This window comes from Ixodes scapularis, unplaced genomic scaffold (assembly GCF_016920785.2).
Source record: "Ixodes scapularis isolate PalLabHiFi unplaced genomic scaffold, ASM1692078v2 PGA_scaffold6__148_contigs__length_123643588, whole genome shotgun sequence".
Lineage (NCBI taxonomy): Eukaryota > Metazoa > Arthropoda > Arachnida > Ixodida > Ixodidae > Ixodes > Ixodes scapularis.
In genome coordinates, this window is record NW_024609881.1 from 81,510,954 (window position 1) to 81,538,886 (window position 27,933).

Genomic DNA, 27,933 nt, shown 5'->3' on the forward strand with positions numbered 1-27,933 from the left:
CGCATACATATACGCGTGTATCTGCGCGTGTGTATGTATTCGGAAGATAGATAGGTAGATATATAGATAAATAGATAGGTACATACATACATACATACATACATACATACATACATACATACACAACCTACATACATACATACATAGATACATACATGCATACATAGATCCATCCATACATACATACATACATACATACATACATACATAGATATAGATAGATACGTAGATGCATAAATTGATTGATCGATTCATTGATATATTGATTGATAGAGATACATAGATAGATTCATTGATTGATATATAGATAGATTGGTTGATGAATAGATAGAAAGATAGATCCATTGATAGAGATAAATAGATAAATAAATAGATAGATTAATTGATTGATATATAGATAGATTGGTTGATAAATAGATAGATATATTAATTGAATGATAGATATATTGATTGATTGATTGATTGAGGAGAAATCGTGAATCAAAGTGGAAACTTAAGCAAACGTGAACAACCGTCAAACGACGAGAAAAGTCTGAGATGGAACGCTGCGACCATAAATCAACGACCATAAATGACGAAAAAAGAAAGTAAGTAAGAAAGAAGAACCAACCGGTTTATGTGTTTGTCAGAACCAGTCATATCCTCCATTTCCAAGTACACCGAAATTAGGCGGTCTAGATAGAAAACTTGGATATTAAAGAAGAGAAAGCAGAAAAAAGAAAGAAAAGATATACGTGTAATATGATCCTAAGAGACCCTTTTAGAGTACTGCGTGACTCGTCTGTACAAGTTATTTTTCGACCCGGCATAATTTGAAGGTAATATACAAAAAAAAATATATATATAAAATGAAGATTGTGTCTGAAAGATCGAAGCCTTTCCCTAAGGAGTTCCTGAGACGGCTGAATTCCGCAATGCAGGCACGCGCCGCAACTCCTGGATTTCTTCTTTCGGGTAATCGGAAGTGGGGAAAAGAAGAGGCGGAAAGAAAAAGAAACAACAACGACGACACAAGTCAAGACGAGGATGAAGAAGGAACAGTTCCCTTTCTCCGTTCCGCGACGCCCCGGGTCTTGCTTCTGTCTCCCGGCCAATTAGGGAATTTAGGAGATTCCGCCTCCCCAATTTCCTTCCCTGTACTCCATTCATCCCTAAACTTGACAGCGCGGCGGGAGCTACGCGGTCGCCGGAACCAATCAACCGCCTCCATTTCATCACGTGACTTCTCTTTCTGGGCGTGGGTATGGGCAGGATCGCGATCACGTTGCGAAAGTCGAGACGTATGATTGGTGCAACGGGCTCGTTGCACCAACGAGGGTAACCACGTGAAACCTAATCTAATAATGACGAAAAGAAGAGCATTAGTAGGGCGGACCGACAAGTGTACACGATAGGTTAATCAGGATGCAGTTAATGAGTGCTTCGTTACTGAATTATTCGCTTCCCAATGTCGACCGGAAACTATCCGGCTAGTGTTACTTCCGGTAGGATCTGTCTGGTGTAACGCTGGTTAAGCGGGCGCTTATAAAGACATGTCGCACTGAATGCGGGTTAAATCCCCGCTCCTGGCCCAATTTTTTGCCAGCTCTCTTTCCCTTTCCCTTTCCCTAACTTTAATGCGATAAATTCAATAATCACCTTGTCCCCTCTTCGTTTGCAATATTACTACGGCTGCAGTTGTCAATCTTCACTCATTCCCATTATATACATATATATATATATATATATATATATATATATAGAGAGAGAGAGAGAGAGAGAGAGAGAGAGAAGAAAATACGGGTTAACCCAAATAATAACCTGACTAAACAATCGAAAGTAAACGTTTTTTAATGTTGTGATTGAATCCGGGACTAACGTCTATAGGTTATGAGCCCAAACCGTATACATTTCAAACGTAGTCCCATGCAACTAAACGAAAACTGAATTGAATTTTGTTACGTTTTCCAACTGATTTCGGTTACGATAATTTCTAGGACGTTTTCCAATTCAATCGAACGTATGTTACACACCGAATTCCTGGGTTGTTATTTTGTGCGCCACGTAGATTTTATCGCACGTCTGGAATCACAGTTCCGAACTATTAAGCGCTCCAAGCATAATCACCGGCATCGTAATGAGCCCGCTACGTGTTACAGCATGTACGCATTATAGCCGCTACGAACGTCTTTCACGCGCAGTGATACTTTATGCATGCCCTTGGGCCAGCCCGCTCCTTGAGTGAAGCATAATACAGTAAGCTCGAACATAGAGTCACCAGCTTTTTTTTTCTCTCTCTCTTTCTCTCGATGACGAGTGACTGGTAAATAATGACTAGCGTGGTAGAATGTTCATATAGTCGGGAAGTAAAAAGTGGCGTTCGACGCCTCAGACTAAAATGTGGCATTAGCGCCGGATATAGAGTGTTCCCGCTTAAACCGTCGCGCAGTCTCCATACCGTCGTGCACCAATACGCGATGCACTGTGTCCCGCGTAGCGCTTGTAGACGTATGCGTACCATTCGCAACGTGACAAACACAGGAGGGCGCGCTGAACCTAGCCGATTCCTTATACCCATTTTACTCGGCACGTTATTCGCCGCCTATGCGTCGTTTACTCGCTGCGTCGTTCACTCACTTCGACGTGCACACCCTGCGCCCCCTGACGCCAGTCTGGTTTCTGCGCACTCGCGTTGGTCACACCGATGTGAGTACAAACACGGACTTGTTTGTAAACGTCGCATTGGCGTTTATAATACACCGCGAATTTCGATTCGACAAGTCTTGTATATGTTAATCTAAAAAAAAAAGTAATTGATCCTAATTAGAATTACTCTCGGTAAAATATTCTATTAGATTACTCGATTAGAAAAGTAATTAGCCATTACTTGAATAAGTATACACCAATACTTTTCCGATTACCACCGTTTCTCAAAACGAGTTTTTGTTTCTGCCAGGTTAAAAACGGTGGATCTTTCGTACTGTTTATTCTTGATTGATTAATTGATTGATGGTTATTTTTGCATCAAGTACAACGTACAGGATACTGGAGGCTTGAGGAAAAAGCTGTCACAAGGACAGCTTGACAAAGCCGCAGGCCGTGCACATTGGCATTTCTGCGGCAGTAAGAAATTCAACAGACAATACAATTTCCAGCATTAATTAACCAGTTTCGGTAAACCATCCTCCTGTGGGCCGGAGACCTGGTTCGGGGACTTCTGGGTAGGAAACTTGTACAAAGAAAAGGCGGACTTAGAGAGGGGAGGGGAAAAACAGCGACGGTTACGAGTCCTTTGAGTACTTCCCGAATGAATCAGTATCCTCTTGCAGATAATCCATCATAAAAGTAATACATTATTACACAATTACAAGTAATTTGATCACTCGTCATGAGAGTATTGTACAAGTCTGGATTCGATGCATACACGCGTCTTTTGTAGACATCGGCATACGCTACATTTCACCCATTGGCGTGGTTACACGCGACACGCGATGTGGTTGATAGGACCTCAGCTCAGGCTCGTCACCTGAAGCGCTTGGCGCAAAATGTGAAACATGGTTTATCTATACACTCACGCACTCAAGCACTCACGCGAAGGCCCTGAGTATATGCACACACTCTGATCTGAAACATCTACGACAGCTGTTTCGGCGGTTTCGCCGAGGGTCGTCAAGCCCCCCCCCCATGAAAGTGAGGTGGGAGGAGCTGCCGGCGGCCATTAAGAAGTCGTTAAGTGGCGCGCGTTAGGCCATTTTTGTTTTCCCCTAGTGGCGACTGTTTGGCGGCTGGTTCTTGCCGTTGTTGTGATGCTGTTGTGCGTGGCTGCTAGTCTCTGTGTTGGGAACGCGCTAGGCGCGAGTTGGTAAGGCAGAAACATCAAGAGCCATCTCGGTGGTCCTGGGAACTATAAGGCGGGGATCGCTGCGTGGGCAGTGGGGCGTGGTGCCGCTGATTGCCCGCGTGGGCCTGTGATGACATCCCGACTAGGGAGAGAGTTTCCCCAAATGTGCAGTTCGGTCTGGGTGCGATGCTGCGTTTGGGGAAATATATTTTGGGACGATGTGGGTGGATGGGAGACAAGTAGGGAGTGGATGGAGCTCGATAAAGAGTTGGGAAAATTTGTTTAGGGAGTTTTAAGGGATCGATTTTAATGTCTCCGGGAGATGGGGAAGTTAGGGGGAGCCTGCTCTACGTTTCTTCATATTCTCATCGACATTTATGCGGGAAGCCAAGGTTTCTTATTGTTTTTTAAGCTGTATCCAATATGAGCTTGAGGGCGATAAGTCTACTGCTATACTCCGCAGTCACCCCCGCAACTTGATAACGACTAGTGCCTTTTTTACTATCATGACATACCGGACAGTGAGGGAATGTCTCTAAATATTGAATAGAAGTTTAGTTTATATGTAAAAAAATTGGGACAACATTAATGGGAGGCTCGGCGAGCCTTCATAATTCGTTGTGGACTTTAGGGAGTTTTAGAGAATCGATTGTTATGTCTGAGTGAGATGGAGAAGTTTCCTCGTAGTAGTATTGACTCAGTTTGTTCACCCCTGATCCGACAGTACCGAGAAAATCAATCTAGTTTGAAGTCTGCGGTTAACGGGGAACTTTCTTCTCAGGAGTGTTGACTCTTGTCAACGCCTGTGTGAGGGATGTCTAGCCTCCATGTTTGCCAGCTCCACCTAATGCTAAGCTGAAGCTAATGCGGCTACTGCCAGTATTTTCCTCTAACTTTGGAAACTACACTGCTTCCTCTGCTAGGACTCATATTACTGGTGTGCACAGGTAACTTATATTACTGACACTTCAACCAATCTAACCGGCTATTAGTACCTGTACTGCCACATTACCACTGCAATTACAACGGCAACTGCTGTTGTCTTGATAAAACGATACCACAACTGCAGCATTCTGTGAGCACTCGAGTGCTCACAGAATGGAAACAGCGGTCCGTACAACTACTTCCACTTAAACTATTTTTTTCATTCACGTTTATTTTTGTTCGTCTGATGTCGTATAACTCCCTTTGCTTCTCACTCGGATGTTCCTAATAAATGATCTACAATACTAGTGGGATTATCTGCCTTGACCGCCCTAAGGGCTGCACTTCCAACTTTTAAAAGTGGTGGCTCGATAGGGCTAACCAACCTCAGTAACCGCATAGGCACGAAATGTGTAGGTCGTTCAGTCCGTAACTACTAAGCGATCGGGAAGAAAACGGTAACCTGTGCCAGGAATCGAACCCCAGTAACCGGCGTGGAAACCGAGTGCGCCGCTGACTGAGCTACGGACCCGGCGCACAGGAACGGGAGGAGCAGAGACAGGTGGCGCGAGACGCGCGGGACGGAAAGGTGTGGAAAGGACAAAAAAAAAAAAAGGAAAAAAGGAGAGGACCAGAAGCAGGTGGTGTAGAAAGAGCGCGTGGAACGAGGAGTGGAAAATTCCCCTCTTTTTGTGAAAATTCAGCGTAAAGGCCTTGTATCCGGGTGGTGCCGAAGGGGAGCGCGCACAACAATGGTGTGACGTAATCTCTTTCCATACAAAAACTTGCCCCAGGCACCACCTGAACTAAAAGCACCCCCCACCCCTTCCCTTCTTCCTTCTAAAGCTGCCGCATTTAAACGCGTTCGGCAGAACGACCAAACATGCAGCCAATTTTTTCGACGACGATAGCGTTGGGTGGCGGCACTCCGGCAGACATGTATAAATTACTCAAAAGAGCTAGTTTAGTAAGTTACTGAGTATCGACGCCAAAAGTAATTGGAGTAGAGTAGGAATTACGCATTCGTAATAGTGATTGAGTAAACTACTAACTACTGTAAAAAGTAGCGAGTTACTTTCGAAGTTACTGGAAGCAAAATGTACACCAATTTTGATCCGTGGAAAACCCAGCGAGCCTAAAATAAATGCAGTCATTTTATGGCGTGCGTTTTCACCAAAATAGTTTATTCGCTCGCAGAAGCAATTGACTTTCAAAGTTCTTGATATAAGAGTTTTCCCCTTTTCCTCCTAAAGACGTCCCCAGCCAAGCTAAAAAGGCGTTCCATCCACGCGCTGGATGGAACGGCAGCGTTGAATTTGAGAAACAGGCTGTGCAGGGTCGGGTAAGCGAGCGTCGGTATCTTAGATGTCCATGACGAAACATGTGAGGTTTGCCTCGGTTTAGAGGGTCTTTTAAGAAAATCTCCTACATTTTTCTATTTTCCTCGGCAAGTTGAGTTTGTTATAACTGGCCCTTCTTTATTCCGACGTCGTTCTGAGAGTACGCTGAGCCAGTGCACCTGACCGTCAAGGGTTCAAGTCTCGCGCCACGACGATGAGATCATCCGGACGACCGCGGGTCTCGTTACAGTGCTAGTGCTACGCTACTGAAAAAAAAAAAAAAGAATTGTTTTGGTTTGACAGAAGATGAAAGGAGGTATCCTTCGTCGCTGATGCCGGGTCCGACAAAAGGAACTCCGAAGGGTGACTCGCAATACTCGCCGGCGACCACGGTATCCCGACACGCCTGACAAGTAAATCGTTTTCAACAAAAAGGAGGTCTCCTTAGCGTGGAAGGTTGGAAGGACACGTAGTTGAACTACGTGAACAAGCATCGTCGCTCGTACAGTTGCAGCTGGAAGCGGGAACGTGCTCCCGTGAACGGATTATCCGTGTCTACGTTTGTGCGCGGGGGAGTCGGGCTCTGCTAGGGAGTAAGTGCTGTCGGCGAGGCGACCATGGGAGCAGGTGTCCAGCTGCGAGGTCGTTCCAGTGGCGCCTTCCGTGGAACCCCCAAACCACTTGAGGCAGAGCTCACTAAAGGTAGACAGCACGAACACAACAATAACCCTGGTAGTGTCCCCGTCTTTCACGGTCGCAGCTGGAGGCGCGGCGCCTGAGTGCATTACCGGATTAGGTCAATACCCGACCAAGCCTTGTTAAGCATCTCTGCCTGCGTTCGTGCGCGCCAGTGTTATGTTTTGGCTGCTCGTCGCCACCTTGGCCCAAGGACGTCTGCGATGCAGTTTCTACGAGAACGGAATGGGATGGGGCCCCTTGTTGGGGAATGCCCCTTCATCTGCCGACGTTTTATTTATTTTTGCGCTCACGCTTTTGTGGTGAACAAAATTAGCAGTAGATTTCGTAAGTAGTTAGTATAGTTTGGGTAGAAGTTACCTGAAAAATGTAGTTAAATTAATCTACTAATTACCCAAATAAAGTTGTAAGTGAAAGTTACCAAGTTACTCGGAAAAGTAGTTAAACTACAGTAGTTTGAGTAGAGTAGTTGAACTACGTCCAAGTCTGCACACCGGGGAAACCAAGCCTAGACGGCTCCCTACGAATACCACGAAACGACTTAAAAAGCCTTCAGGCTCTACCCTCCTCGCAACAATTTGTGCATTGCGGCTTAAACCCAGGCAGACATGACTGGAATGGCGCCATCGCTTCCAGTTTTATTTCCCCGACGTTTCGAAACTGCGTCGCGAGAAAAAGATGCGGGTTGAAGGAAAAAAAAAGAAAAGTAGGAGAGACCCGGAGCAAGATATGGTGGGGTCATTCCCGAGTCCTTATTGCATTATCAAAGACAGCTCTCTTCTTCGCCGAGTTTCTTCCCGAAATTGCCCCGGGATAATCGCCTCAGAGCCCTAGCCGTTATCCACTGTTTCTACTTTACTTCCCTGTTATCCGTTACATTCGCCGGTTTATGTGGGTCTCCTTTCCCGCTTTAAGCGTCAGCCCCTTTTTCCCGTTTGGAACTTCGAGCCAGCCTGTTCATGCATTCCTTTCCCATGTTTGTGCATTCCTTTTCCCGGCTATTGCTTACTCTTTCCCGGATTAAGCATTCCTTTTCCCGGTTTATGTGCTTTATCTTCCCGTCTTGTGCTATCTGTCCCTCGGTTTATGCGTTTCCTTTTCCCGGTTTTCCCGATTTATGCATTTCCTATTCCCGGCTTTTCTGTTTCCCAGTGTATGCGTTGGATAATCTCGTGGGCCAACGCTGCGACGTTCTCCCGGTTAATGCGTTACACGTTCAGACCTATACACATATTATCTCTTCCGGATTATAGATTACCTGCTTACACGTCCATGTCTGCTTTACCCGTTTCTGTTTATGCGTCATTCGTCTCTGTTTATCTTTCCCAAGACCACGCGTAGAGATCTTGGCGTCGGAGAGCGTGGTACCTTTTGGGGAAGAGGAATTCATCCCCATACGGGGAAAAGGCTTAAACAATAGCAACGATTCTTTACTTTGCCCCATATATTTTTATTGTTTTGTTTAGTTCTCTCTTCCCCCTCCTTCTCTCCCACTTTCTGTTTCTCTCTTTGTGCGCGCACAACGTCTCGTTAACTGGACGTGGAGGCATTCTAATGGGCCAGGGACACGAGGGAGAGATTGAATAATGGGGAACTTAGGGAGTGAATGTTGTATACGTGCCCGAGAGCCACGGCTCTTTTCTCTCGGAGCACGTGCGACGTGTCGTAACGGACGATTTGCCGTTGCAACCAGAGCGTGGGCCGGGGAAAAAAGAAAGAATGGCAGGGATTAAGTTGAGATGGGAACGGGGATCTTCTTTCCCCTTTTTTTGTATTTTTCCCTCGAGAATAACAGCGGATGAGCAGGGCCGAGAGACTTACGGAAAAGATTTGGCGTAAGTGTAGGAATTGTCTGAGCTGTTTTATTTTTCAGTTTTACCCTTTGTTTTTAGCGTTCCGCTGGAGAGCGACGCATTTAGAACAGTGAAACAACAGAATGTTTTGTGGTAGCCTTGAAGCGAGAGCATATGTAGCCTGAAATGGGGAAGCAAGAAGCAGTGGGCTTGTGGTGTTGATATTTGTCATTTTTATTGGTTTATTTTTGCTTATTAGAGGACATGGCGGAAATTGGTAATGGCTTTGAAAACATCGCTAAGTGTGCTCTTTTTTTTAATTTTTTTCGTGAAATGTTTTGGCTGGGTGTTCAGCATTTGTGAAGCCCGATAAGCATGACCACGAAGCTCGATGCTGATTGGTTAACGGGGGAGGTCACGTGACCAGAAGGGTAGGCGAGGAGGATCTCGACCACCTGTGCGCACTGAGGGAGGAGAGCTCGAGAGTATGGGAGGCTTTGGAAGATCGCCATGTTTATCATCAAGATTAGCGGTGGTACCGCTTCATTCTAGGAACAACTATCAAGGCAGTTGTGTTGCATACTTGAAACTCAGAGTATCGCTAAACGTTTCTGTTGGTAGAACGTTTCGCGTATGCGGCACAGTTGCCTAACCATTTGCCATACCTTTTATATTTTTTACGTTGTAAATTACAAATGAAGTAAAGAAACTGGGGGACGCCTATATTTCTTGTTCTCCTGCGACGCAGTCTAATGTCTCAAGACTGAAAAAAAAAAAGAAAAACACGAAAACAGTTGTGTCTGATTTTGGGCGAAATGTCCAATTCACTTATAGGTTGGGAAAACGGAGATGACTAACACCCTGTTCACAGGGTCAGTGCCGAGGTACCTTTAACGTAGGTCTTTTTTAAATCGGCAAATGAGTCTGTGTTTTTGGACCGGGAGCGCGTGCCACTCGTGGAGGATCGCGAACTGATTCACCGCCATCCATGAAGGTCCCTTAGCTAAAGAGACCCCGCGGCATTCGGCCGCCGCCGTTCGCCTGGGCGCATCGACGACGCCAGCAGGTTCTCTAGCAATAACGGCAGAAGCGCCGCGTCATCCGGGAGTGGCCCCACAACCTTCATGGTTGTTCGAATAGCATACGAGCATAGCCTCCTTTATACTCACAAAGCCTGGCAGTTCGACGACGGAGCCATGTAGAGTGCCCGTTCGCAGATTTGGAGCGCGAGGGTCTGGTAGCACAGAGCATCAAAGAGCCGTTTCTGGCGGAACCTGGGCGTCAGCGCACAGCTTTTGCAGCGGTGAGGACCCGAAACACACTTGTTCGCTCGGGAGGAGTGTGTTTCGGCGTCTCGCCGCAGCGGGGCGCCTGTCGCGTGGCTCTCCTCTCATCCGTTGTCTGCTGCTCTACCTTTTCCATTTCGGCGGCCGCTTCTCGTGGCGATCTGCCAGGCTTTGTCAGTATGTAGGAGGCTATGATACGAGGCAATTCTGCGAGGCTAATTTTCCTCGATCTTTCTGGGGATAGGGTAGGGGGAATCAGGCGAAGTGAAACAAAAACAGGAGAACGTCTAAATATGGGCAGGCCACGCAAAAATACTGCATTTCTGCGCCATTACGTTTTCCTTTAGCGCGAATTCTTCTCTGCTTTACCTGACGGGCTAATACAAATCCGCGCACGGCCGACAAAGCAGACGGGGCCAAACAGCGGAGTTGGAAAAGGCAGGTACTTTTTTTTCTCCAAAATTAGGGAAATGATAATTCTCTGTACTTCCTCCCTCGCACGAAAAAAAAAAGATGGGCAAATTATTGGGAGCACCGTTCACGCAGCTATAATTAGGGAACCCAATCAAAACTGATGATGATAACAATCTGGTTAGAAAAAACAACATTAGTTATCGACCTTTTGAGAAATTAGGAAAAGAAAGAGCTTTACCTCCTTCAATTTTTTTTTTTTCCGTTGGAAGATTTCTTACAATTACTCGCTAATTCACTTTTTGGTGGAAAAACCACGCGCATTAGCCTCCATGGATGGGGCAATAATGAACCCCTGAAGAAACCCGGAAACGAGAGCGGAAAAAAAAAAAAAAAAAGAATGATCGTTTTCCCACTTTTCAAGACCCACCTTGGAAGAAGGATTAAGCACGATCTCCTTGAAGTAAAGGAGAGAGAAAAAAAATCCACCATAGAGATTTTGGTTTTCCTTCACGATATGTGTATATCGATATTAAAAAAAAAAAAATACAACATGTAAAGTTTCCAGGTGTTGCTTTTATTACCAGGAGTAAATTGATTGAACCCCTCTTAAAAAAGGGTTATCAAATTTAATTAAAATCAGCTTTGTATAGGAATAAGTCAGCGCAAAGTCTTCTTTGAAGGGGCTTGTGATGTCTCCCCTGTGTTTGTGCCATTTAATTTGACCAGTGCAGTGCGACCTGTAACCTAGAGTTTTCAGCGTGCATCACACATTAGTGATCGCTGTTTGCAGCATACATCATTTCGAAGCCAATGCCGTAGCATGCCATTCTCGCATTTTCCCAAAGGAAGAAAGCAACTTTAGGGGGGGGGGGGGGGGGGGGGGTGGGGGGGTGCTATTTGGCAGTAATTTCTTGAAACTCATACTGAACGTTGAAATACAAAATATTTTCCTCGTCGTTCGCATTTTCGATAAAATGAAACGATAAGTCATACCTAAAAGGAATATCGGGCAAGTAAGAACACGATTCCAAAGTGACAACGCAGCAGGTCAGCTTGTTCGCCATTTCCCCACATAAATATACTCCTGAAAGGAAATAAACGATCTGATGATTGTTTTCCCCATATCAGAACCAAGGAGAAAGTGGGTGGTAATTTTCCCCAACCACCAGAATTCGGGGAAAAGAGGGCGGACATTTAATAGAATTGGGAAGAAAATGGTTATTTTTTTTTTTCGATCACCAAAAATTAGGGAAATGGACGGTGATTTCTACCAGTGATAAAGTTAGTAATTTGAGCTAGTTGGTAATTCGACGTGGTAAAACAGCGCGTTCTCCACGTTCTGTGCGCTGTTTTACCATGTCTGATCATTAGAATAATGGGACAAGGCGGTAGTATAATTCGATCACCGAATTAACGGAAAATGGGCTGTCATTTTCCCCGATCACGAAAATTGGGGAAAAACGGGGAGAGGGGGGGGGGGGGGGGGCAAGATTAGGGAAGGCAGATTGAGGAATGTGACACCCCATTTCCTCTGAAGCTGACGTGTACGTCATAATAAAGAGTCCATATATTTATCCTTCCAGCGGTCACGCTTCTCGGTTTCTCAGTTTCTGCGCCTCATTATGCTCAGCTTTTGTTTAGCCTTTTCTTTCATTCTGTAATCTGCGCTTCGTCCAAACTTCCGAGTCTTTTTTTTTTGTCTTGGAAGGGAATGGTTTTCATCCGACTGGGACGATATGCACATTATCATGGCATTATCCTCTCATTACCCTTGCATGGGGGTCTGCTATCCGCAGTCCTTAGAGACAGCGGAGTTATTTCTTTTTTCCTTCGTGGGCCAATCTTGCCGGCCATTCTTTCTAGGCATGCAATATGGCGTCGAAAAAAAAGATCGGCTTATGAAGACGCGTGCCGGCAAGAACTGCGGTTCAGATTATGCGCTTAATTGGGTTGAGCCTTGTACCGCGTCACGGCTTCACGAAAACTTCTTACCGTTTCACGTTGCTTCTTCCTTTTTTTTTTATCCTCGGTTGTTTAATATCTTAATCCGATCAGGACGGTCTTGTAGGCCAACTTTCTTGAGACTTCTATGAATAGGCTTCAGTCTTTTTTTTTCTTTCTTTCTTTCGGGCGGTATGAAGAAGACGGTTGGCTTGTAACATCGTTTGGGGAAAGTTCGCAAAGTAGACTTTCTGGCCCTGGCTGGATTTGGCACGGCATAACGAAGTCGGTTATAACGAAATAGCAGCTACAGCGAAGCGATGACGATTTCCCATTCTCTTTGGCACTTCGTTATAGACCTTTTGCGCGTACTCTCGCCCCCGACCGCAAGGTAGGCATATCCGGTATGGGCGACGAAAAAATATTAAAACGTTTCAACCTGACAATAGAAAAAAAAAAAAAAAATAGAGGGGAGACAAAACGAGAATGGGTGAAGGTTACGCATATCTCCTAAATACATTCTATTGGCGTTGCGACGGCAAAACGATGTTTTCGCCCATACTGGAAGTGACGATATTTCAAGGCGGCGGCGGCTTTGTGAAAAAGGTCTATAACCGAAGCCGGTTATAACGAAATAGCGGATATAGCGAAGGGATTTCCAACTTGCGTTGACTTCGTAATTACTTGCGTTGACTTCGTAATTACCCGTCTCGACAGAATAATTTTTTTTTTCGTGCAGAGAACTTGGTTGGCTGCGCTTATCGCAATGTCGCGAAATACATATATGCTTGAGATGCCTTTTGGCTATACTATGGTGCGGGCGCCGTGGCTAGAATAGTGTCTATGGGTGTCACGAGCCTGCCGGGATTCCAGTTCGACCAGGTTCAACATTTTCCAATTTTTAACACAAACCTCGACCGAAGTCTGACAGAAGAGTTCGATCGTTATGCGCCTGCGCGGAAATTGAAAACAAGCTGATGTCTCCCGGCGAGGAAGCGGTGCAACATTCATTCATCGGTTGTATTGCTTCACCTTAGCAAAATGACTAAGTCCTTTTGCAGTTTCTACATCTGATTTTATGATGTGTAATATATGAAACAAACTACCGTATAATCTTTACCAAAATATTTAAATGTTTTTTTTTTGTGTGTGTGTATATATATGTGTATGCACAAATTGGACAACACTCTTCAAAATGTAGAATTCTGCCAAAAGGTTCGAGGGTTCGCCGACTCAGTCAAACCCAGAATTTCGACTAAAATTCGCGATATCCCTGTAGTCGCTGATGGAGCGAGAAAGGCAGGGCGTGTCTTTGGACTATAGTTGTGTTTATTAAAACACAGCTATAGTCAGTTAGGGACTATAGTTGTGTTTATTACAACAGTAAATCTGAAAAGGATACTAACACTCCTCAAGAAAAACTTTTTATTTTTTTTTTTATTTTTTGGTTAGGCGGTTTATTATGGTGTCGAAAGACTTGACTACCCAATCAATATTTTGCTATAGCGTCACGTATATTTTTAATAAAGTAAAAAAAAAAAAAAAAAACGCAACGGCTCGAAATCGAAACTGGAGTGGGGAGGAAGAGCAAATACAAAAACGAAAGTTGCAAAAAAAAAAAAAAAAAAAAACACGTAGTTGTGCAATTTTTTTTTTTCGTTTCAGTTAATGTAAATACAGCTCTATAGAAGTTACAAAAAATAAGTATCATATATTTTTTTTTGTTTATATTTAGTATTGAGTGTGTGCTTTCAATGACCCACGACTTTCATTATCTTTGGTGGTAATGTCTAAACCATAGAATTCGGCACGTGACCACGGAAAAGAGAGTGAGCGCGACTCAAGCCGGCCAGTTGTCGATCGTCGGTTTTCGAGCAGGAAGAAAACAAATTTCGAGCCGCGAATTGTGTTCTGCGTCGTGGGGCTCTTATATGGCATGTATAAATAAAAACCTTGGCGCGACCATAAATGCTCTGTCACTATTCTTTTAAGAACACGGAGCGAGGCGCTTGATGGGAGGATTTACGTACAAAAACGACAGTGGCGCCATCTTTTGCGTCTGCTTACAAACAGACACCCGCTCATCAAAATTAAAACACACACACACACACGCGCATGTGGCAATAGGATGGGTATGAATACGCTGATTTATAAACGCGCTCGTTTGTCCAGGAAAGCTGTGAGCATTGCGCCGTTTCCTAGCAGCGACGCCACCGTCTTTCCGTGAGGTGAGAAACAGGAAATCCCGACCGAAAATCCGTGTTCCCCCGGGAAAGGTCTTCGATACCCCTTCGTTCATTTTAAAATTGTGCCCCCGATATCCTTTTTTTTTTTGTGTTCAGCCTTAGGTCGTAGTCGTTTTTAGTTTCTTAAATAAAGCTCTATGTAAAAAAAAAAAAAAAAAAAAAAAAAAGGTATTGAGCTAGATTCTCGACGAACAGAGCAACGAACTTTCGCATTGTAACCGATCCCTGTTTTTCTTCATCTTTTTTTATTCATTTATCAATACTTATGGCCTTGTACAGAATAGGTTGATAGGTAGTTCCAGAATTGCACCAAACTTTAACTTGCGACGAATGAAATGACTTGGGATGTCGCACAAAGCTATCCCCTTTTAAAAAGCGCAGGAACGCAACAAAAACAAAGCCTAATACAATTTCAGCTCAAATTTGCGCCCATAAGAATTCCTATTACGTTATATAAAGGACGGACGAGAGATCAGCACATTTATTTGAACATCAGCTGGCTCACCCTGTACACGTTTGTCTATCGCAAACGGAGCGGTAGGACCCTTTTTTAATTAACTGGTTTCACGATAGAGGAAAAGGACTAGAACGAAGAGAGAGAGGGGCATTGAGAGGATCGTTCGCCACTGTGGTCGTTCAAGCATGGTTTTAAAGCCCCCCCCTCCCCTCTCCTTCTCCCGCCCCGCATAAACTTGTCACTTGAAGGATTCTCGACCGCCCTGTAGCATATGTGACTCCATTTTTTTTTTCGCCTGGTGATTCGGTTTTATGCGCCTTTCTTTATTCTAGTATATCGCTGAAAAGGAAGAGCTTGTTTACGGTTTTATGTGTTCCCGACGGAGCTTCGGAGATTATGTCTTGTCGGTGTGTATGGTTGCTTATGCGCTTGCGTGCGCATCTGCGCTCGTGTGCACCGTGTCTCGGTTTGACGTCTACACTTACCTTAAGTTTGAGCATTTTATTAATTTTATTTTTGCTTAGATCGCCTTTTTTTTTTATTATTCCAAGGATTACGATGTTGATACCTACCATTTGCGAGCCTGAGAGTCGGAGACTCGTGTGTTCGCTGCATCTGCAGTTGGCCGTACCATTTTTTTTTTTTTTTATGCAGCCAGAAACGCTATACTTATCGCTTGCAAATGGAAGTGCTCTTTGGCGAGGCAGCTTCCGATATCGCTCGCCAGAGACTCGGACAAATGGGAAATATGTGTTTGTCCGTTCTGTACGTCAATATTTGCCTCTGCTCTCTTTTTGCTGTTCTCTTTAGCAGTAGGAGTGACGATTCGTGCTCGCATGTTGTGGCGTGACCTCGGTTCAGTTGCGGATAGACGGGTGTACAAATAACGCACCATCGCGCTTACTCGCACTTCCTCGCTTTCTAGTTCACTGATCTGTTCCGTCGCTCGTGCACTCACTCGTCACTACATTCCTTATTTCACTCACTCATTCAATGTATCGCCGGTTCGCTCAGTCGTCAGGTAATTCATTATTTCACCTATTCACTCATTGATTCCCTCAGTCGGTCACTCACAGATAAGTTAAATCATTATTCCACTCCCTCGCTCATTCATTGCATCACCTGTTCATTCAACTCATGCATTGCATCGGCCGATAGTTAATTCATTATTTCACTCACTCATTTAATCACTCGTTCATTCGCTAGTTTATTCCGTTATTTCCCTCATTCTCTTACTTATAAATTCACCAACCAATTTCATTACTAATTAATTCCCTCACTCGTTAGTTCATTCACTAATTTACTTCTTTACTCAACAGTCCACCCGTTCTCTCACTCATTTCCCTCGCGCTTCAATTAATTCATTAATTCACTCACTAATCTATTTCCTCACTCGTTCACTCACTCGTTGGTTCAGTTGTTGATTCACCGCCTTACTCGTGAGTTCATTCTATCTTTCGCTCATATGCTCGCTCATCGGTTCAGTCATCAATTCCCTCACTCACTCGCTCACTCTCCGACTCGCAGTCGTACTCGCTTGCAGGTTAACGACAGAAACGCTAACGCAGTCGATCACCCCCACGCACCCTCCGCACAAGCCCGGCACAAGCTCCCAGCACACGTCGTAGCATGCCTCGGTTCCTACGTTTTGCTTCTTTTCTTTTGCCGTTAGCCCCGACGCTTGTCTTTGACTCCTCGACGCAGTCAGCTGGCACGGACAATGAACATCGGTTCATTCGTCACGAGTCCCGCTGTTGCGAACAAGCGGACCGGAAACGAGCCTTCTAAATACGCCATCGCTTCGCTATATGTGTACATGCCTTGTACGAAAACCCTTTTCTTTCTTGTTCCCTTTTCCTTCGGGGGCACACGTCTCGCGAACTACGTCCAAGACTGAATGGCACTCGTTAGCCGGACCCATGAGAAACACGTCTCGTTAAATTCGCGGTCGGCGGCAGCTGCCAGAGCATATATAAACTCTTTCTGCGTGCGGTTATTGTAACACCCGATACTGCGCGTTAACAGTCACAATACGCGGGTTTCAGTATAGGGGATCCCTAACGCTTGGGGTTCTCCGAGCAGGCGCCGCACTGCGCGTGCGCGGAGGTTTTTTGCGCATGCGCAATGCGGTGACCCAAGCTGTTTGATCTACCCAAAGCGTTGGGGGTCCCCTATTGTAAATCTGTCTCTCATCTGCTCGAAGGGGCACTTACACTTCTTATCGTGCAAACAAAAAGTAAAAAAAAAAAAAAAAAGTGCGGCGGGAGTGATTTTACGCTAACCGACATGCGACCCTAAGAACGAGTTACAATTTTACTGTAACACTGCACCGCAATCGTGTCCCGAAACAAAAAAACGAAAAAAAAAAAGAGAGACTAATGACTTTTCGGGACGGTCACTTCTTTTTTTTTCGCGTGAAAGGGGAATATGGAAGGATGCGATGTGTAGGGAGTATGTTAGGGAGAGTAGGCGAGGACCGGAAGAAAAGAAAAGACACGAGGATTTGGGGAAATGATGGCAAGGAGTAGAATGGTTGCGGAAGTGACGGAGGGGAAACGAGAAATGGGGAAAATGATTATGAAAATTTATGAAAGTGAAATGAACAGCCGTGGGATTTTAGGGAATTTTTATGCCGTGAAAGACGGCAGGGAATTGTGTTAGGGATAGACGTATGGGCAGTTAATAGAAAGGGCGTGATAGGGAAACTGGGCGAGTCGAACAAGTGTGAGGCGGTGCAGGGCAAATGGGAAAATGAAGTAAACAGTTAGGGAAGATGCGTGGCGTAAAATACGACATGAAACTATGATAGCATTATAAGCTTATCGAAGTAGGAAGGGCGTCGTAGGGAGACTTCGGGAGTCAAACAAGTTATACGAAAATTCAAATTTGAGCGTTTTACATGCCAAAACCAACAACAAGCATCTGGTACGTCCCAGTGGAGGACTGAGGATTAATTTGGACTAGCTGGGGATCTTTTGACGTGCAAACGAAAGCTCGGTTACGTGGCGCCTTTTCCGAAATAAGCCACCGTCAGATTGCGGACACCTCGGCCGGGATTCGAACCCGCCACCAAGCTGTAACACGGAGTAGGGAAAATAGGGAAGTGAAATAAATAGCTTTAAGGGTGCTAGGGAAGATACATGACTTAAAAAGCGGCAAGGAACTGAGAACGGCAGGAGTTTATGGAAGTAGGAAGGGCATGGTAGGGAAACTTGGGTTGTCAAAAAGCTGCAAGACGGAGCAGAGAAGAAAACAGGGAAGGCTCAGTAAAAAGTTGCCCGGTAAACTAAAGGAACGGAATGAAATAAATGTGAAGGTTAAGGAATATGGTAGTGTGCCTAAAAAAAGAAATAACAGCAAAAAAAGAAAAGAGAAAACAACCAAGCAGACCGTATGATAAAACGGCTTAGAGGAGGAAGTTGGGGAAATTGGGGAAGCGCAAATGAGAAAGAGGAAGAGATGGGAAGGAGTCTTTATTCTTTCTTTTTTGTTCCTGTCCTTCCCGGTTAGGTGGCCATTAATCACGCCGCTTTAATGATCCCCATTATCGGACGTGGGGCCAGAAAGTTTTTGACCTCGGGAAGTGGGGACATAATTAAGTAACCAAAAAAGAGATACTCTCGTGCAGCACGGACGCGTTAGAGGGACGTGAAATCTATCGGTTTGGCTTGCTTCTTTCTTGAAGTTTTATATACATTATTTTTTAACATGCCTGTTTTTTTCTTCTTGTCCTTGCGACAGTGCCAACCGAAACGTCGAAAATACGTTGGATTCAACCTAACATTTTGGATTGTAATGTGGCGGGCGAGTGGTTGCAACCCAAGTGACTTCCGGAATCCATGGTGTCGCCTTCTTAAAAGCTTGTCTTCCTAGTTTGACGTTTAACGCAGCGTGTTTTATCAGCCGAATTCAACGAGAAAACTGTTACAAAAGAACCGTCACGAACGACTGTGACATCGAGCGACATCTTAACGTCATCAGCGTGACGTCACGTGACATCGGACGTCATTTGACGCCGTGGCGTCACGCGACACAATGAGGTCACGTGACATTATGATGTCGTGTGATGTCTCATAACGTCACACACGGACACAACAGCAGATGCCCCGACATGTTCTGTGCTCACCAGTCTTCAGTGTGACCAAGCGAGTGTAATGTAGTTTTATTTTTCATTTTAAGCAAACGCGAATCTTGATGCAACATCCTAATGCTTCGCGCTAAAAAAGAAAAGAAAGAAATGTTGAGTTAGTTTTCCTTTAACACAATTTTTCTTCCTCATTTGCAGGTGAGTCCTTGGACACATGCTTCTGCCGTCCTGCAGTCCGGCGGCGCTGGGGTCGGACATCAGGTCTTCTCCGCCGCCAACCCGGGAAATCAGGTTGGCAACATTCAAACCTGAAAAAAAATCTGCGGGACAATTTGGCGCGAAAAAGAGCAATGCGTTCGAGTTGTACGGTGGTGCGGACCGCGTGAATTATTCGCCCGGCTGTAAGGACAGGTTCACTGCCCTCAACCAGTACAGGATTTGCTTCCATACGAAGAAACCATGATAAAATTTCTCTTACGTAAAAAAAGTTACAACGCTGCTGAAACAAATCGGGACGACTCACCCCATTAAGCAAGAACAACACCAACAAATTGTCCCCCTTGTTCCCCTTCTCCGGGGATTACATTGTCGTTCTTGTCCAGCTCGCTTGCAGTTTTGCATTAATTGCGTTATCATCATATGAACCACACTTCATAATACCATATAAAGAACCATGTGACAGTATATATACAAATGTTTTCTCAGTGAAGCACGCACAGGTTATTTCGATGTTTTACCATGGTTGTACCATCATTTGCCTGTGAGATGGCGCATAAATAAATTTTTGTTTTTCTCACTAGTCTTTACTCATTATTCAATTAGCGATACTTTATTTAAATGGATGTAGCGCGCACGGCAGCGGAACATATTTGATGCGTTTTATGAGTATAGCGCGTGTGTAAGATATGAGAGATTCTCTTGAACCACTTAAAATCGTAAAGTTCGCTAAAAAAAACAAAAAGAAAAAAAACAAATTTTTTTTAAAATGTTTTAATATATACAATTATTTCACATGCTGATATGGTATACGAATCGTTTCAGTGCCTACGCCGTTTTTTCTTTTTTTTTTTTTAATGGTGTCAGGAATCCCGAAAAGTGGTCACTACTGCTGTTCTGCACGCTCTCGTATCTTTTTTTTTTTTCTCTCTAAAATTCTAAGACTTTTCTACGATGTCATTTGTTACTTGCGATACAACTCCCCCGTACCCCTACGGGATCGCACTATACCAAGGTACGCTTCGTTCAGCTTGTTTTCCACAGAACTCGTCGTTTATACCCAACACGAGACCCGCGCACCTGGTTTTTTACGTCACCTTCTTCGATTGGGGGGGGGGGGTCTGGGGCACATACCGGACACGAATGCCGCGCCATCGTTCGGCTGCGACTCGCGTTCGAACGGCATTTCTCTGATTGGACCCGATCCCCGGTAGAACGCCGACGCGGTGTTCGGCTACGCGTTCCGTGCGCTGCGCGTCAGAAACACGAGCAAACAATTCACCATTCTGATGATAGCCTGAGACTGAGGCAGGAAAAGAGGAAGTTTCAAAGTAGAAGAAAAAGGAACAGTCGAGGATACGTCTCTAACCGAACTGACGACACGAAAATCCCTTTTCTCATTTGGGTATCCAATGCCCATTACGTTTTCCATTCTGCCAACAGCCTGTTCAATAAACGCCGCTCTTTCCTCCTGCCTGACTATTCTTGCAACCGACTGTATAGAAGAAAATACATCCACCCTTGACGGTTTTACATCAATACAAAACTTCGGTCCGTTTTCCAACACTGCTTGCGTCTTCCTTGATAACACTACGCCACCCGGATTGATAACAGAACCTCCACGCATCCGATCGAAAAAATTAAAAACCCGTGAGTCTCTATCCCTTCCCTCCTGAGATTTCATCTTAATGCTATCCAGAACATGCCTTCGTTTGACATACCACATACGGTTGAAAACTGTCCTCCTGATGCTGTTCCAAATGATGTAGTCCCTGTGCCGCTTGAAATCACCTCCCACCAGGAGCTCCCAAAGTCTTTCGGAAGCGCTGCGTATTTCTTTGATCCGGTGACTTGAGGCTTCTCTGTACGCCTTGAGGATCCTCTTCTTGCCGCTCCAATGGCTTCCCGACGCTGACAGATGTTTGAATGCAGCTGGGTCCACGAACCTTTTTCGGAGGCAGATGCCGAAATATGCAACCTCGGCCTCCAGCTCCGCCAGTCGACGTCCCAGTCGGTCCAGTACTTCTACTGCTTGAGAAATCCAGGCGGTCGGTGTCGTTGATGATGCGGTTGTACATGAGAAGGGGACCAAGCCTGCTTCAGGTATAATCAATGATATTGTAGTGAGTGCGCAGGCGAGCTGGTGGAAATGCGATTAGAGACGTATCCTCGACTGTTCCTTTTTCTTCTACTTTGAAACTTCCTCTTTTCCTGCCTCAGTCTCAGGCTAACATCAGAATGGTTAATTTCCACCAGCTCGCCTGCGCACTCACTACAATATCATTGAAACAATTCACGTTGTCGTCGCCACGGGTCTAGTTCTCAACTTAACCGCTTGAAGGGGGGCGGGTCCTTCTTCTCCAATAGCGCGACACTTCGTACAAACCTTCTGATAACGGTTCGTTTTCATCCCTAAAGCTGCCTTTTTTTTTTTCGTTCCCTCTACTGGTCAGTAGATGGCCCTGCTGCTGATCGGTCATCAGGCATTTACACCGAGACGCACGGCTATGCTATGAATGACACACGCTCCAGCGCATTACTTCTTCACCAGCTGCCGATTGGCTATCAGGAGGGCCATACGCTAGGCGTCTAGCTCCAATCAGCGGCCACTGAATTATTGACGACGAATTACCTTAGTCGTCAACAGAGAAATACGAAAAGGGATCATCGTTTGTTTTCGTTTTCTTATCGATGGCTCGTCCCTCTACCACAGCGTCGGTTACAGAACGCGGGTGTGATTATATCTAGGCTGTTACAGACCGACGAAACGTGGGTAATTAAAATGGGGGAAAATCGGGAAAACACAGGGGGTAAGGGGACAACGCGAAGGAGAGAAAAGAGGAAACAATCACGCCGAGAATGAACGTTTGAAATCATGGGGTCCCGCTTGCCTTATTTCCATTCTGGTTAACGATCCAGCCGTGCACAATAGCTGACTGCGTCTTCGGTAATTATGCCTTTCTCCTGGGAGGGTCTGAAGCAAAAACAAACACTTGCTCAGGGGGTGCAAGCAATGGTCGGCGTCGAGCTGTTACTCGATTTGCTGGCTGTCCTTTGTCGCTGGCCGGTGACTTTCGGTTCTGATCTCATTTCTCCAAGGAAATGCCTCGCGTTTCTTTTTCTTTTTTTCTTCTTCCTCTCATTGTTCGGCAAACAAAAGATATCGCGTGAAAAAAAAATCGTTTTGTTGTTTTCTTTGCTTGCAACGATGGCTTTTGCCGCTGTAAGTTTGGGGAGGAGGGCAATAATTTTGTTTCAGGGAAAAGACTAGTCGATGGAACAAGGCATGAAAGAAAAGGACCATAGTTCATCGTAGAAAAAAATAACAAAAAAAAACGGTAACTGTTGCTTTGGCAGTGCAATCTTTTGTTTGGGGAACGAGGATACAGCTAACTTGACTCTCTTGAATAGGGTCTGGTACAAATAACAAAACGTCGTTAAAAAATAAAAAGAAAACTGCGTTGAAATTGAATTGGGGAGAGAAGGGAGAAGTGTGGGGGGGGGGGGGGGCAGGCACACCGGATGTGACGTAACGAAGCGTGGAGGTCACGTGGTGTCTTTGTCTCTCTTGCTTGCCGTTTATACACCTTTCCAAAAAAAACTCGACCCCAGGGGCCACAAACCGTTTTCGAGCCCAGTCACTGAGTTTGAGGCTAGACTGTCACCGGCGTCCCTCCTAACCCTAACCGAGTGGACTGTGATTTCAATAGGCGCAGCCTGCGTAGGCGCAGTTTCAAACGCTGCTGGCGGCTAAATTCTCGTTTTTCCCGCAATATTTTGTGTTTCATTGTACATGTATTTTCCCGAGGGCCATTGAGAAAGCATTGTGCTACACTAAAAAAAAAACAAAAAAACTGTAAACTGTTTTTGTTGGGTACGCGCGCGACAGAACGAGTGCGACTGGAATGTATAGTTCTAGTTATTTGTTTTTTTCTTACGATCAGTTTTGACGACGACGCGGGATTCGCCGCATGTGAAGCGACAAGGCGCTTTGCTGTCAAAAATAAATTGCAACAGAAGACGGCCGAAAGGCATGCATTTTTCACGCTCACAAATAACGTGTTTACCGATGGACAGGACACGGACATACAATGGAGGAAGTGGTAACATTAGAACAATATATCGTACATACCACACGATGCAGCGTTATCCAAAAAGAATTTATTTGAGAAAGATCTCAAATAACGCAGTCACAGTCGACGACAGTCACATCTTGACGATCGGCGGGAATCCGAGATGACTTCGTTTGGGGCGCGTTTCGGGGAGAGCTTCCTTTTTTTCACAACCGCACCAAGGCAAAGAAACAAACGCGACTGACCCGTTTCTCACCCCAACCCGGGCAACTATTTTTGGAGATGACTGAGGATTCTACGCGGATTATCTCTGGGAGGGTGGAGAACAATGTTCGCAAAATCGCGTCGAGGGTCGTTCGACGTCCTTCACCTGCTTCGTTTCCCGTGAATGTCGAGCAGAAAAGCTTGAATGACAGGCACTTACCAGCCTTATTTCTCACAATGGAAGATAACACAAGAAAGGTAGGCAGCACGCATAAAAAAATGAAGTGGAAACTTTCAAGAGAGCGAGAAAACGTCGAATGCAAAACGGCTAAAATGCATGTAGAGAACCGCGCTGAGCGGGTCTTCACAGTCCCAGAGAGTGGCAGAAAACTTCTAGCTGATAGAGGGCGCGAGAGTCGCACCAGCCGCATCAGCATCAGCAACATGGCGGCGGCCTAGGAGCGTTTTTTGGAAAGGTGTATAAAGAGGCGCGTTTGACCGCAGGGGCTGCAAGGGCGCGCAGCTTCTGAGGGGAGCCATTCTACGAGGACCGCAACCCAAGCGCGTTCCCGGTTTCGCAGCCCGCGTTTTGGCGTGACTTCAGAAACACGAGTTGCAGTTTCGAACGGACTCGTACCCCCCCCCCCCCCCCCCCCCCCCCCCCATTTCAGATACGTTCCTTACTCAAGATACTGTATTAAAAGTGCTCAACTGTGGTGGGATTTTGGTCCCTTGAAGACATAGTCAGCCCTTTCTTTTTACTCTTTCTTTAATCGCGTTTCTTTTGCATCTTCTACTTACTCTCTCAGATGCATTTCTAACTTTTGAATACACATATCTTGCGTTGGTACGCTCGCCTAATCACTTTTCGTGCTGAAATGACAGCAGTGACAACCTTATTGGAGATGCTGTGTAGTGATGGATAATTTCAGGCCCGCCCCATGCAATAAAACAGAGGAGGGAAATACAGCTTATCGAAGACAGTTGGAACAGAAACCCGTTGATTTAAATGGAAGCTTACTCGCCTCAAATACTGCTGTCCCCGCTTTTAATGCTCCTTTTGCGCCTAAAGTACTAATCTCTCGCCTAAAATACTCGTCTCGCTCATAAAAGGCTTGTTTTCAGACTAAATTGCTTTTCTTCCCGCCTATTACTCATATTTCTAAAAATGCTCGTTTCCAGCTTAGTAGTGATATCACGAATAAAATACTCAGTTTAAGCCTAAAATGCCCCTTTCCCACCTAAAATACTATTTCCCCGCCTATAATGCTGCTTGGCCTGCTAAAATAATTCCTTCATGCCTAGCATGCTCCTTTTCCACATAAAATGCCTCTTTTCCCGCGTAAAATGCTCTTCCCGCCCAAAAAAAAAATATTCCTGTTTCTTCCGCGAAATGTTCATTTCGCGCCAGAGTCTATCTTACACCCCTCCTCATCCATCAATACCAAACTATCATATATATATATATATATATATATATTTGACGTGCCATGGCGCGAGAAGGTGAGGAGGCTTTCCGGCAGCCACTTTGTTTAGCGCAATAATAATACTGTATCGGGTTACGGCTGAGAAATTTCGGAGAAGTGATTGATAACAAACGCTTTTTCGCGCCCTCCCCCTCCCCTCCCTCTAAAAAGACAACAAAAACCCAACAATTACGCACACAAACACGTCGAGCTGCATCAGAGCATACAAGGTTTGTTTGTGCGGCATCGTCTTCCTTTGTTTGTTCCTCGATTTCTCGCTCGCATTGTTCCATCATACCCTTTGCTTTACCTTCATTTCCTTTACTTTTTGCTGTCGTTTTGAAGGTGCTAGGAGAGCTTGAGGATGACGCTGCGGCTCCGAAAAAAACTCGAGACTGCCTCTTAGAGCTTCTCACTCTTCTTTATATCCTGTGTTCTGTTTACTGTTCATTTAAAATTGAGTTTTTTTCTTCTTCTTCTTCAATGTTAGAATGCAGTGGCCATCTGGGAGTCATTTTGGGGGTGGACTGCGAAATTTCTTGGTCCCGTTTTTTTCCTTGTCTCATTTTTTTTAATTTCTCAACATTTCGAAGCATTCGTCGTGGTCGTTGGGAACACTTGGTAGCGGTGGCGATAAGGGGAAAAATAAAGATCAAAGAGGTAAAAAAAGGAAGAAGAAAAAAGCGCCGTCGATCTGCTAGGTTCTAACGACCCGCTTGCACGGCTGGCGTTGCTGGGGTATGGTACTGTAGGTTTTGAAAACTATACTTTTCTTTTCTCGCTGGTCGTTGTTGGTGGCGCTTCTGTAGGAGGATGGTCATCTCTTTCCCGCAGTATGTTTTTCTTTAGACTTTGACGGATAATATATAAACCGTGGGAGAAAAAAAAAATATCGTTTTGGAAAATTGGAGTCGGATGGTTCGCTCGCTTGCAGTGGCGTTTTCACTGAACAAACAAGAGAGAGAGAGAGAGAGAGAGAGAGAGAGAAAGAGAGAAAAGACAAAAAGGATACAGTTGCCGACCACTTCTGGGGTGTCATTTTCCCCCAGACTCGCGGGCAGATTGTTTCCGTGAAGCTGAAAATAATAGCGGGAGTCATCTTCTCCATTTTCTTCCCTGTTTTCCCTCTTTTCACACTCTTTATTTACTCTCTGTCTCTGCACGCCGAAGGAAAGACAACGGCCCGACCGATTTACCGCGCTAGGTTCTCCTTTGTGGTCCATCCCTTCAAAGGGTTACTGCTGCTAAGGTCCAATTGACTCGACTGTGGGGTCCTAGTATTGCGGTACCGCTCACTTCCGCGTCTTTTAGTACCTGACCTAGGTACGAGCTGTCACTAGTTCCCCCTGCATTTTAATGGTATCTAGGTATTTTCATTACCTATCCTTTTCGGGAGTTCATTATCTTGGGTACATTTGACTCCAGGAGGTACCGTCCCTCTGAAAGTTGCCATCTCTATCGGACCACAACAAAGGCTAATAAAAGGGCGAGACTTAATTGCCCATTCTTCCAAAGGTTTACTGCCGCTAAGGTTTATTTCACGCGACCGGGGTTCTGGCAGCGCGGTAAAAAAGCACTTCCGCGCTTGGGGTATCCTGAACCAGGTTACGCCTAGGCCTCCTATGAATGTAACGGTTCTATGTATTTTTGTTCTCTAGCCCTTTGGGAAGTTCATTCCGTTGGGTACATTTCAGTCCTGGAAGTACCGTTCCCTCTGAAGGCTCAGTTTCACGTGAAACAACACCAAAGGCTATGAAATGATGGGGGGGATCTGTGGCCGAGTGGACTACCGCACACCAACAACTCGGAGTACGTGGAGCGGAAATCTCTCCCTGCACAACCCAGGGATCCTGGGTTGAATCCCCACCCCTGCCCGTTTCGATCTGGATGAACGTCGTACCGGCGTGCTGTCGTGTATCCCTATTGCGTGGTGCACGTTAAAGACCCTAGGCCAGCGGTTGTACTGCACTGGCCAACTTTATCATCTGCAGCCGAGACACCAGATTTCCATTGAAGCTAACTTCTGACTTTATAAACGCACACATTATTATCATGGAAAGACGAGCCGATGGTTCTGGCAGGTTCGCCTGGTGCGGCGATGCACTTGCAATAGTACAGTCGAGACGAGTTTTTTTTTAATCTTATTTTCTACGGTCTACGTTGAGATCAGACGGAGTATGAGTTGATCTACTCCCTAGCCCCATAGTTTGTCTAGGGAATATTAGGCTCCTGGCACCTCGTGGAGCTTCACTTTCGAGGTGCACGTGTTTCTCTGATATTTTTGGCCGTACACCGATATCATACAGATGCCATGACCCGGTAAACCGAAACCATGTCACAGTGACGCGGTCTCACCAGGCGAACAGGCGACGAACCATTTCCTGAAGACATATCAAATCACCCGTTTGCGTGGAGCCTTACCGACAGAGGATGTTGGTGAACAAACAAACGTTAATGCATGCTGAATGTTGCTGGTCGCCAGAAAGGCATTGAATTAAATTGAATTCAATTGAATCGAACTTTATTTACTGCTGAAATGGGGATCGGAAGGGGGGAGGGGAAAAAAAAAAAAGCCACAGTCGTGTGGCTTGACAAAGTTCCGGCCCCCCAAAGAACATTTGTGGTAAAAAGAAAGGCAGGAAGGGGAGGACGTTCTCTATAAGATAAAGTAGACTCAACACAAAGAACAGGAAAAACATCTGAACAACCAACACCAAAAAAAGAGAACAATGCAGAAAAAGGAGGTAGTGCTTACATATAAACACTGGAAATGGTGCGTGTAACTAAAAGACTCAAACGCGATAAAACGTTAACATAATATGGTACCTTATGGATTTGCGAATGAGTAAATTGATATCTATATCGCGTGAAAAAAGACTGTTCAAAAGAGGAGGCAGCCTGTGTTTCATTCTATGCAAGCCAAGGTTAGTTCGTGATAGTGGCGCATGCCATGGTCGTTTAGTTCTTGTA

At 45.2% G+C, this 27,933-nt stretch overlaps 1 protein-coding gene across 11 annotated transcripts in view; it reads left to right on the forward strand.

The window, feature by feature from the left end:
- LOC8040096 (RNA binding protein fox-1 homolog 3) overlaps positions 1 to 27,933 on the forward strand; it is a 317,548-nt gene that overhangs the window by 111,454 nt on the left and 178,161 nt on the right. For 7 of the 11 annotated variants that reach the window (XM_042294594.1, XM_042294600.1, XM_042294595.1 and 4 more), the window contains one exon: positions 19,203 to 19,295. The exons of the other annotated variants lie outside the window; for them this stretch is intronic. In XM_042294594.1, the coding sequence (XP_042150528.1) occupies positions 19,203 to 19,295 (93 nt within the window). The remainder of the gene's footprint in view (positions 1 to 19,202; positions 19,296 to 27,933) is intronic. 11 annotated transcript variants of the gene reach the window in all.